Source organism: Lagenorhynchus albirostris, chromosome 8, assembly GCF_949774975.1.
Source record: "Lagenorhynchus albirostris chromosome 8, mLagAlb1.1, whole genome shotgun sequence".
Taxonomy (NCBI): Eukaryota; Metazoa; Chordata; class Mammalia; order Artiodactyla; family Delphinidae; genus Lagenorhynchus; species Lagenorhynchus albirostris.
In genome coordinates, this window is record NC_083102.1 from 3,798,262 (window position 1) to 3,810,614 (window position 12,353).

At 48.9% G+C, this 12,353-nt stretch overlaps 1 protein-coding gene across 1 annotated transcript in view; it reads right to left on the reverse strand.

Annotated features, from left to right (window-relative positions):
* The window catches only part of DPP6 (dipeptidyl peptidase like 6), a 772,951-nt gene extending 768,190 nt beyond the window's left edge, over positions 1 to 4,761 (reverse strand). Inside the window, exon 1 of the mRNA XM_060155875.1 lies at positions 4,501 to 4,761. Coding sequence (XP_060011858.1) covers positions 4,501 to 4,761 — 261 coding nt within the window. The remainder of the gene's footprint in view (positions 1 to 4,500) is intronic.
* Between the last annotated feature and the right edge of the window lie 7,592 nt (positions 4,762 to 12,353).

Here is a 12,353-nt window from a genome sequence, read left to right on the forward strand (position 1 = left end):
ACATGTATACCAGAGGAATAAAGCTTAACTTTAGCCATCTGCTAATACAGAAGCTGTGAAACTGACTCAGCTCCCTTTTATCTTCATTCTAATGTATCCCATCACTAATTTATCTTAAAAAGAAAGCATGGAAGGGAAAGAACAGAATAGTGGAGACCAAAACCTTGGAGTGTAGGTTCCCGCAACCCCCTGCATGAAAGGGAGGAGGAAAGAATGATTTACCAAAGAATTCAAAGGCCAAGGTCAGAGAGAGACAGGACATGAATTCATGTGGCATCATGAAAGACATATGAGGCAAAAGTTTGAAGTGCAGGGTGATGGTCAACAGGAGGAAAAGCGATAACGACAAAGACTGAAGAGGAGTCAGGCCATTGTCTCAAGTAATTAAGGGGACGCTGACGACATCTGTGTGCAGTTTCTGCAGTGAAGACAGTAAGAATGTGAGTCTGTTGTCAAGGTAAATAAGGAAAAGAGGATCCTCGGAACAAGTTAGTGGATTCAGTCTTAGACCACTTGACTGAGAAGATGGAACCTCCGAACAGCCCTATGACATCCCACAGCTGTTCTGTAGGTGAGTGACACTAAGCACTGTCAAATTCGTCATGAAAACAATGGGATCAAGCAGGGGGATGAAAGTTTCAGCCTTTTTCTCATATGTTAGGAAGATACTATGAACCTAAATATTTTTAAAAGCATTTGAAATTGGAGAAGAAAGGAAGAGGGGATATAAACATTTCTGTGGAGCCAAGCTGCTTAAAAAACTTAAAGTTGATAGACTCCAAGGAGAAATTAACAGGATATGGGCATTGTACCGGTGAAAAATCAAGGTGGAGAGGAAGAAGAAGGGCTAGTTGCTGCAGACATACAGGAAGATGAAATACAACAGGAGCAGTGACAGCGTAAGCTGATACACAGCATAAGCAGTGATTTTTGCTCAATCCCTGTTTCAGCCAAATTGCTGTTTGAAAATCCTGTTGTCATCACACTTGTATTCTTAGGAAATCATGTGCCACTAAAAATGAAGAACACAGGAACATGGTGATGTGGCCCCAACAGGACCGCTGCCCTGACAGTTACCCATGTCCTCCTAAAGTCCTTTAAGAAATCAAAAGGAAATGCTCAAGCAGGGGCGTGACAGAGTTCAGTATTCTAAAAATAATTGAAGTTAATTTCTATCAGAAGTTACTAAATTCCATTAAAAGCCACTTCCAGCAACATTCCCTTTAAGAGTCAACTTATTTTTAAACCTACAAGAATGAATTTTAAACCAAAATAGCTATTGATTCCTCAGAGGGGTTTCCCAAGTCATTGACTTTCCCGCTGCGGACGCGCAGGCTCAGCGGCCATGGCTCACGGGCCCAGCCGCTCTGCGGCACATGGGATCTTCCCGGACCGGGGCACGAACCCGTGTCCCCTGCATCGGCAGGCGGACCCCCCCCAACCACTGCGCCACCAGGGAAGCCTTAGTCATTGACTTTATACTTAAATAAATCTAAGATTGATGAGGAAACTCTAACAGAAAAAGCGCTCTGGCTTCCCTTCTTTTTCAAAGTAAAACTTCACATTTTAAAACTGACCCACCCCAAGCACGCTTTTATGTAGTGCTACACAGCAGAGAGGTCCCTTACATGGGTAGTTGGTGCAGACAGGTAATGCATTCCCAGTCACCCGCCACGCAACCTCGTCATTTGACTTATCTCTTCTAGACCTGATAACTACCTTCAATTTTATTTTGTGAAGAATTGCCCGTTCTCAGTCATATTCAGGCATGTGTGTGTACACACATATAGAGGTCAAGAACTACATTTTATTTCCCCGTTTCTGGATGGAAGGACGAGGCACAAAGTTCATTGGATTTTAAAGGTATGGTGTTTACCAGCATCTCAGTGACCAAGGTGGGAAAGCTGTTTCTGTTCCATGGAACAGACAAGCCACAGAAGAGCAATGACACACCAGCCTTAGGGTTGGGACTCCAAACAGAAGTGCTGAAGATTTCCTGTGCGCTAATGCAAAGGACCCTTCAGGACCTCGGACAGCTCCCACCTGTGCCCAGCGGACGCCCAAACTGCTGAAGTACATGTTTACGTGGCCGCCCCAAGATACACAGAATGATACGTAATGCGTGCCTAATCAGTTGTATATCTTCATGTTTAAATTTGAGTAGCAGGATGATTACTCAAGATTGTTTAAATCTTGACAAGGGCTGGTATCAGAAAAGCAGTTCTTATATCTACTTTCTTTGGCTAGCGCTCTTGTCTTCAGCAAACGGCAGCCACTGGGCCTGGAGGAAAGGTAATCTGTTTACTGTGCACTTCTATCATTTAGCACATTTTTAGACATAGTTTTTTCAATTTCGAATATTTTTTCTGAGAAAAGCACATAAAAGTTTTCAAGCAATTGATGCTACATTTACCCGTGTGTCATTGTTTAATCGTACATTTTAAACATGATATATATATATATATATATCTCTCATAAGGATACGACACACACATACACTATATTTATACCTACACCTACACACACACACATCCTTTTTTGTATTTTCCAGGAAACAAAAAATTGATGTCAGGAGTTAATGAATTTAAATGACATATACTGTTCAGAGCCATTTCAGCAGAAATCATTTGCAAATGTTAAATTCATAATTTGCTCGTCGGTTCAACCCTTTGGCTTATCTGAGAAACAGTTCTAGACATATGTCAAATTGAAAAGGAGGAATATATGCTCAAAGCTAAGATGAGGAGAGAAAAAAAAAAATGATGGGTGGAGATGATCTAAAACAAAATGCAGAAACTCTCCCCTTTCCTTTCCCCTAGCGACACCTAGAGCCTATTAGGAAGAAATTGCTCATGGTTTTCACTTCAAGCATAACACAATCCAACAGTTTTAAGTCAGATTTGAGGCAAAAAGTGCATCATTTCTGTCTGCACTGCAGCTCAGTGGTCTTCCCCAAGATTCTCAGGAGTTTAATCCTCCAGAATTTTTCAACTGCCCCAATGAAACTGCTCCTCAAAGATTCTGGCTCCTTGAACCTGAGAATTCATGCATTTCCCTCAGGACCTGACCCACTGAAGTGAGGGACATCTCTCTGATAGCTCTCTTTTAACCAGGGGAGTCTAGAAATAACCCAACATAAGAAAATCTCATGCAAGATCCGATACAGGGTGTGTATCGGATACGCGCGCACACACACGCACACACACAAATGAACCACATCTCCCACAAACTTTTGTCATGTCTATTACACTCTCCACATCCTCCACTGATAAAACAAAACAAAAACAACCAGTTCATTGGATTTTAAAGGATTTTAAAGTGATCCCAGGCAGGACATGTTGAATGACCACAGCCTCCTGCTGAGGGCAGGGACATGAACTGCCGGGGGTATGTCGGGGTAGGCCGTCTGAGAGGCTTGTGTGAGGACCTGTGCCCAGGTGCCCCCAGGTGGGAAACTCTCAGAGCTACTACACACAGTGAGCTCTAGGACCCAACACCGCCAGCCAGGGGCTGTACCAGCCAAGCCAGCCCTGCCTGCCTGCCTGAGAGCTTGTCTGGGATTTTTCTCTTTTTTTCTGGGAAGAGAAGGTCTCAGAAACATCACTTTCCTCTCTCCGTGGCCTTCCCTGGCCCTCTGAACAGATGGACAGGGTCAACAGAGGTGGTTGAACTCATCCATCTCTGCAGCCGGCTGGTGTCCTGCCTGAGTCATCAGTTACTAAGGTGATATGCAAATCCAAGCTTTGAAACCCAGGCTGCCAGCCCCACGAAGAGTAAAAAACGTGCTGCCCGAGAAGTTTTCAGCTCACACAGCCTAAGGTGGTTGCTAGTCCAAGGCTAGGTGTGGGCACAGGCAGGGCCTGACTCCCACCAGCAAAAATTGGGCTGGGCCCTGGGACAAGGGCTTGGGCCTCGGATGCCAGCGCTTTTATTTTATTTTTCGGAAAAGAACACCACCACCAGCAGCCCTGGGGGGGAGGGCGAAGTGTTGGAGAAGTGAGTGAAGGGAGAGCGCCCCGAGGTAAGGATTCCAGTGAGAGGTGGGAGGGGGGAGAAAAAGAGCCTGGGACAGTCTCCTCCTCGAGTCTTAAAGCAGACAAAAGAAAGAAAGGAAAGAAAAGAGAAACCAACTTGTAAGCACCGACAGATCGAATTCCCTCCTTGGCATGCACAGCACCAAGCAGTTAACACCAAGCATCCGCACGCCCGTGAACCCCCAGCCAATTCCACGCCCCAGCGGCGCAGCTCCACCAGCGCTGCTCTCTCAGCGCCACCAACTCCTGGCCGCCGCCGCCGCTGCAGACAAGGATCCGCTCCAGGACAGCGGTGACCGAGATCCGCGCGAGGAGTGTATTTGCGGGCGCTCCCGGGAGGGGTGGGGGAGGGGTGGGGAAGGAGGGCGCCCCAAGACCATCGCAGACGCGGCGCGGGCGCGTCTCCCCCGGGCTGCCCGGAGCCCCGCGCGCCCACCCACCCACCCACCCACCCAGATGCTCTTACGTCCTCGTCGTCACAGTCGTTCTGCGCCTGGTACTGGAACCGGGGCCGGCCGCCCGCGCCACCGCCGCCGCCGCCGCCGCCGCCGCCGCCGCCGCCGCGCTCCGGGGGCGCCGCAGCGGGCGCCTGGGCTCCGAGGGGCTTGGACCCCGCGCCGTCCTCCTCGGGTCCCTGGCCGCCCAGGAGGCGGCTCGCCTCCGGGGGCGCCGGGAAGGACCGCGAGGTGTTGATCTTGCCCGTGAACCTCTGGTACAGCGAAGCCATCGGTCTCCGCGCGCTCTCGCCGGCTGCCTTTGGGGCGTTTTGATAATGGCTTTCCCCCTTTCGGGTTCCCGCTCCCCACTCCCGCCGGGGGAAAAGGGGAAGAAGAACAGGAGGAGGAGGAAGAAAGGACGGCGGCCGCGCGGCCGCTCCTCCCGCGCGCCACTCTCAAGTCGCCGCCGGGCGACTGCCTGGCTCAGCCTCCTCCGCCCCCTCCCCCGGCGGCTCGGCGAAGCCGGGGTCTGGGGGTGTGTTCTCTCTCGCTCGTCTTTTCTGCTTTTCAACTCCTTGCCATGGCCACGTACGGCCTGCTCAAAGCCATCGACAGAAAGAAAACAAACAACAAAAAACCATAAAGGGAGGGAAGACGCCTAGGCCCCGGCATTTGGCACCCCGCCTAGAGACCGGCGGGCATCCAGAGCGCATCTCCGCGCCCCGCCCCCGGCCCCCCGCGCGGCTCCTCCTCCCCTGCTCTCCCCACGTGGCCCCTTCACACACCCCCGCCCCCGGGAACTGCGCCCGGGTGGCCAGGGCTGACAGCGAGGAGGCGGCGGGGCCACGCGCGTCTTGGGTGCCGGCAGGGCGCGGAGGCGCGCTGGGGGCTCTGGGGCTCCGGGCCACCGGGAGGGCGGACCCGGCGATACGCGGGGAGGGAGCGTGCGAGAAGAGGCCCGCGATGGGGAGGGGCGTCGGGGGCACCTAGGGAGGGGGCTGTCCCCGAGACGCCTGTCCTCGGCTCGGCGCGGGGCTGCGCTCCGCGTCCACGCGCTCGCACCGCGCGCAGCTGCAGCCCGGTCGCCCTCCGAGGCGCTCCCCCTCGTGTTTCCTTCCCAGATTTTCTTGCCTCACGTGAAACAGCCACGGCCGAGACCCCCGGCGGACCTGGGGGTGTGCACGGGCGTGATGGAGAGCAAACTACGGGGCTGCAAGGGAGGGGGCTCGGGGGTCACTGTCTCTGACGAGCCCCCTTCCCTCCCAAACCAAGCTCTTCTCCAAAAACAGATTCCTTTTCCTTCACCCGGTCTCAAAAAGAAGGCAAGGAAAAGGTCACGGAAGGCCAGCGAGGGCCGGCCTGGTGGATATGCCTTCAGAGCAACTCAAAAGCTCCTCCTCGTACACCCCACGCATTTGTCTATATCGCGAACTCCATTTTCATTTTCAACAAATGCATCACCGCCAGCGGAGGCTAAAGCATTTGTGAGGCCGGCCACTCCTCCAAAGCTTGCTCCGCGCCGCCCCAAACCCCTCCCCTGAGAGGAACTGGGAGCGGAGATACGACACCAAAGGGGCGCGCGGGTCAGGGTGCGCATTCACTCCTCTTGCTGCAGTCAAACGTGCTCCAGCGCCCCTGTGTGGAAAGACACCAGCTGAGCCTCGGCGCCGGGCTCCGACTCCAGACCGCAGGCGGCCTGTCTGGTTTCTCCCCTCCCTTTCCCGGGGTGGATTCCTCCCTCCTGGCCTCCGGGGACTCTCTGTCCGGCTGGAACCCGCGCCCCCGTCTTTCTCGAGGAATCGGGGCGCTCTTCCTTCTAGTCTCCTTGTCCCCCCCAAACCCCGTTCTCCTTGCGCTGCCCTTTCCCTCTTGTTTGCAGCGCTTCCAGCTGCGATGGACCTGTCCCATCCTGAGCCGACGAGGAGCCCAGACTCCGGAGGGAGGGGCCGGGTGGAGGGCTCGCACCTGCCCCGGCACTGCTGCCCCTTCCACTCGAGGTCGACGTGGGCATCTTCGCCTTTACCTTCCAGCGGTGCTTCTGCTCCGCCACGGTTTCCGTGACCATCGCAGAAAAACGGGCGAGGCCTCGGCCACTCAGAGGGCCCTACGGCAGGCTGCCGGCCTTTGCTGGATCTGAGTCCAAGGCCATCTCCTGGCACCACTGTCCAAGCCCAGAAGTCCCAGAAAAAGAGACCCACCTGTTCCTGGTCCTAAAAATATTGCCTCTTCCCGCTGTGTCCTTAACTTGGGGGGAGAAACTGAATGCAGGTGAATAAGTCTCCTGGGAGAGGACCCCTTCCAATCCTTTCTACACTCTTCCCAAGCTCTCAACCTAGCAGGTAGTCTTGTTTTAATTAAAATTTATACCACACCACCCTCTGTTTAATCCCCTGTGGTTTCCTTCCACTAAGAAGGAAAGCGCATCTTAACCGTAGTTCGAAAACGTTTCCTTTACAGAAACTATAAAAACACGTAAAATCAGCATCTCGGTAGCTGGGAGGCTCCCCGCACCACCAAAAGGCCTGTTACCCAGGCAGCTGTGCCGGCCACAGAGCATCGCTGCGCCCTTGACTTTGAAGACAGAGGCAACAATTACAAGGGCCATAAGGCTAAACTTTAGAAGTCACCACATTTAGGTAAATAGGAAACCTTGCTCTCATCCCCCCTCCCCTGCCCAGCTGTGCTTTAGATCCTTGAAGCTGCCTTTCCAAACCGACTTAAAAGGAAAGCCCCCGCTGCCCACTCTGGCATCTAGATCTGACATTTCACTAAATATAGATGCTGTTAGGGTCCTACTTATGCACTATACATACACACGTATATATGAAACGTGCGTGTATATATTTACACAAATTCTAAGAAGAAGCATGATAAAACTATTTCTCGTACCAATATAGTTTATACAAAATAGAGTATTTATATGGAAATAGTTTAGCGATCATACAGCATACTTTATAGATGTGTGTGTATAAAGGAGAATAGATTGAAGAAGGGAGATAAGAAAGGCACACATACCCCTCACTTTTGAAATTATATTCTCAAGCGAGCCTGTAGGTCTTCAAATTACAATCTGGTCGAAGTTAAAAACCCTAACTAAAGGATTCAGACAAGAGGCTAAGCAGTTTTTATTTAAAATTATTTGTAAAGTGAAAAACAGCTATAAAATTCAAACAACTGGGGGAAGAGCTGAGGTACAGATCTGTGTTAACAGAAGCATATCTGAAAATTAGACGGGACAAATGGAGGGCAGGGGGCTGTCAGGGTGCACAGAGCCCCTCAGAGGCCAGTGTGAAGGGAAGGAGACACAACACTAATAAAACAACCACCCGCACGTGCAAAGCTTCTCCGGTGCCGTCTAGATCCAGGGCCCATCAACTGACTTAAAAAGAATCAGGCTACTTTGCTCCACCTGCACACTGAACGCAACTCATTTTAAAGAATGCTCTAGACTTTTGAGTGTGAGTCTGTGTGCCCATGTTTGCAAGCGTGTAGGCACTCACACAACCAGATTTGCCTTCAACTTTGATACACACATTGCGGTGTCTCTTTGGATAGACTGTCAGGACTCCGAAGTCCCTAATGCAAAGAGGAAACTAGCTAATATTTTAGGATGAATGAAGTCACTCAGTTGCAGAGAATCGCAAGCGGTGGCACTGTACGGTGCATAATTAATTCACTTACTGCCTTCAGTAACCTTTTCAGAACCCCATCCTCTAAATGAGGAAAAAGACCCTGAAGAGTACCAAAACTTCCCAAGGGGCATGTAAACAGCGGTGCAGCACTGCAGAAGGAAACCTGTCAATCCTAACCCTAACCCTTCACTCAACCTTTAATACTTGAACATGTTGACTACGCTCTATTGAAGCAGATTTCCATTCCTGCTCATTGGTTAAGTATGGGGAACTATTTTTGAAAATATTTTGTGGGTTATTTCATATTAAGATTTTAATTCCTCCATATGGCTTAAAACCCTGTTCACTGACCCATTTTTCCATCTAGTTTCATATGATTATTTATTCCCTGTTTATTAAATAAAAGTGGGAGTGTGTGTTTATTTTCCCTGAAACCAGTTTACAAAACAAATATAATTAGGCAGATGCTGCAAAATATAGCGGACAGTCATTTTTTTAAATGACAATAAAGGGAACTTTTTGGTCTATATGCAAGCTAAGCATTGTAAAAATACCCAAAGTATATTGAGCCCAGCAGCCTAAGCATGATTTTTATTACCCAAGAGGTTTTCTTATTTCTAGGAGAGAATTATGCCCTATAGTTTACTTCCCCTTTCTCTTGGAGGAGAAGGAGGAGGGAAGAACCCTGTTTAAGGTATTTATTCTTTTCCAAACACTGATATTTGGAGAAATGCAATGGCCAGTTGAGCATACTCCGACAGAAAGGCTTCCCTAAAACACTGGGCATCAGTGTTTTTTAAATATTATCACATTGCATTCATACAAATGGGGAGAACTAAAGCAAGTATTTAGGTAGCTTGAGAAAATACAGTACTAACTACATAAATACAGAGCAAAAACTGTCTCTTGCTCTCTTTAAAATAATTATTTCTTTGCAAGATGACGACCAATACGGGTCTGCGTGGTAAGACTTCTTTACAAACAGGAAACGTCCAGCACAAGAGAAAGGAATTGCCACTCCTGGCTTTAACACAAAGTTAAAGTACGAATTAACTTGGAGCTTTTCAAATGGATACTTATGTACTCATGTGTTTGAAAGAAAAACATTTATTTTAACCCAACCAAAAGGCTTATGCTAAAATTAATACAGTTAAAGGTTCATTTCCAGCAGCACACTTCCCTGCATTTTAGTACTGACGTTACGCATTTGCCTGGTTTTTACACACAGTTTGAAACACACGTACAGCTACCTGCCCCAGCTGCTCACACGGACGTAGTCATCAACACACGTGGTAAAGCTGATCTGATCGCCAGGTATGTGAAACCACCACGGATTCAACTGAGCACACATTTTCTTCTTAGCCCACTGGGGCTGCAGGAACCCACCCTCCCTTCCTTTAGGGATCCCCTCTCATTTGTCACCTCCGCCCGTGGACACTGGACCGTGACCCACTTCCTCGTTCCTCCCATTTCTCACCCTCCTTTCTTCCCTTCCTTTTTCTGCTCCTCCGTGGCGTCTTGCTCTGGACCAGTATCAGGAGATGGTATATTTTGCTTTTCTCTAAAAATTCCTTGCTGCTCTCTGAATATTTAGAGGACCTCACCTTCCACTGCCAATGATGCCTCAGAAATTATCTAAATAATCACTTTCTAGAGGAGGCACCAACCTCCGTCTGCTCCCATCGTCTGGTGATTCGATTATAGCTTGCACCATGCTTCCCAAGGCTCCTAGGGTTTTTAGAGCATGAGATACAGAAGAGAGTCTGTTGTTTCTGTCTGTCCCTGGTGATCACTGGAGAGCAACCATGTCATCGGCCGAAATGTCTTCATTCATACATCACACGTTATTAGATTAAAGGGAAAGTGACTCCTGCTCTGAAATGCCCCCAGAGCTCCTTGCCTTTCACATCAGGCACTTCCCTGGGTCCCGTGAATTAAGTTGAATCTGCTTCCCTTTAATGTGAAAGTGACATTAACCAGCCTCTGCAATTCAGCGTCTCCCTTTCTTTAACCAACAGAGGTGATGGCTGTGTTTTGGAAGAAGAGAAAGCTTTTATCTGCTCTCTCTTCGATGGCGGGCATTTCAAAGGACCAGTTCTGGTTTGGCCATAACACTAATTGTAAAACAGGCCTGGAAGTACAGGGCTTTAGACCCTCACTTGTTTTAGGTTTTGCTTTTTTTTTTCTTCCATCATGTCCTGAGAATCCAAAGGGGTTCTTGGGTTTTCACTGGAAAGGATCAATGCAATAGAAAAGAAAAGATAGAAGCAGGGTCATTCAAATGCAGGGTCTTATTCAAATAGTAGAAAACAGAGCTAGTGCTGATTCATTCATCCTGCCATGTAAATTCTACTCAACTACAGGCCAATGGAGATCGTTACAGAAAGTGAAAAATCTGGCTCCACTAGAAACCACTCCAGCTGTAAGGAACAGAAGGGGATATGATGTATTCCTAGAAGGTACGGCAGGACTGAAATTTGGGCAAGGCTGGGTGTGCGGCTGATTTAGTCCACCAGCCAGAAACAGCATAAGAAGGTGAGCTAAGCCCCGGGAACTGGCGCCCAGGTCCAGGCACCGCATGTTCCAGTGCATCCTTGCATCTGCCTTCCACACACAAAGAGGCAGGAGAGAAGAGGACCTCCTCTACACAGCAAATAGCGACAATGAGATGCCTTAGAGAGTCAGGGCCAGAAGCCATCCCTGAGGCAGGTCAGGGAGGGGGAAGGGCCACCTGCTTCCTGGACATCTGTTCGGTCAAATTTGCAAAAGTCTCTTAAAAAACCCTGTCGCTCTCCATCTTACCCCGTGTCAAACCCTGCCGGAATTAAGACCATTCCTTTGAGTTCAGACATTGTCTGGCAGAGCATCAATAAAAAATAATTAAGAAACAACAGAGACCTGAGTGAAAAGAAAAACACACAAGCCTCAGCCGTGGCACAAACACCAGAGGACACACCACCCTTTCAAGTGTGTGATGGGGCAGTTCTGGCAACAGCGGCCTCTTCCAAAGGCACAAGGGCACAGCTGGACGCATGACTACATCTCCAAGCCATGAGTTTCTGTGTCCTGATGATTCACTTTAAGGTAAGCTACTGTTCCCAGATTCAGAACTGTGATGGGCTGGAATGTTCGGAACATATCCGCTTACCCCGGATGCCTCTTTGGCTCCACTTCTGGCAGGACTGTATGGCTTGCTTTGGCCAATGGAATGTGAATGGACCTGATACAGGCAAAGGCCGTCACGGTACCTGGCCGACCTCTTGCCTCACTCAGGTGACCCACCCTACAAGAACATGGCCTGGGTAGCTGCAACCACTTCAGCTTGGCCTCCAGAACAAACACGCTTGGAGAGACTTGAACCCAACCCATGGTTTGGAGTTAAGCTCAGGGATCAGGGAACACGAAGCAAAGCCACCCAGCTGAGCCCACGGCAGACCAGATATATCACAGCTGACCAGCAGAAATGGGAATCTTGATCTTATGGAAGCCACGGCGTTTGGGATGATACAGCGTGCTTGCATCATGGTATATGTCATGTTCTAACTCACTAAAACTAAAATCAGATCTATGCGTGAAAAATGGTATAGCTAATGTCAATGTTTGTTGTAAGCATTTTACTTACTTATTCAGTAAATATGTGAATGCCCACCATGTACCAGTCATTGTTCTGTTTTATGTGCTAGGGATGAGATGAATAACTAAAATGAACATAGTTCTGGCTTTCATACAGATTACAGTCAGCCCTCCTCTCAGTGGATCAGGGCTGATGCTCTAAATTACTTGGCCGTATCGATAAGCCCTTCCTTTTCTGAAAAGGTGTAGTTTTCTCAATTTATTGCTCATTTTGGTACATTTACAGCCCACGTAGTTTTATTAGAAAAAGACTGTTAGAAACCTAGATCACAAATGTTTCATAATAGCGCCCTAGTTATCTATTGTAGGAGCACAAAGCAGCAGTTTCAACCCCAAAGCACAGTGGCTCTCAAAGAATTGTCCCTGGACCAGGAGTGTAAGAATCATCTAGAAATTTGTTAGAAGGAAAATTCTGGGCTCCATCACAAACCTGCTGAACCAGAAACTCAGGGAAGGGCCCAGACATCTGTATTTTAATAAGCCCACCAAGTAATTCTGATGAACACTCAAGTTTGAGAAACAAACACTGCACTAGAATAATCCCTAGAACATTTTTCTAAAAGGCAACCAAGGTGAACTGAAAGATACTCAAAATGTTTGCTGACTCTCAGGAAATG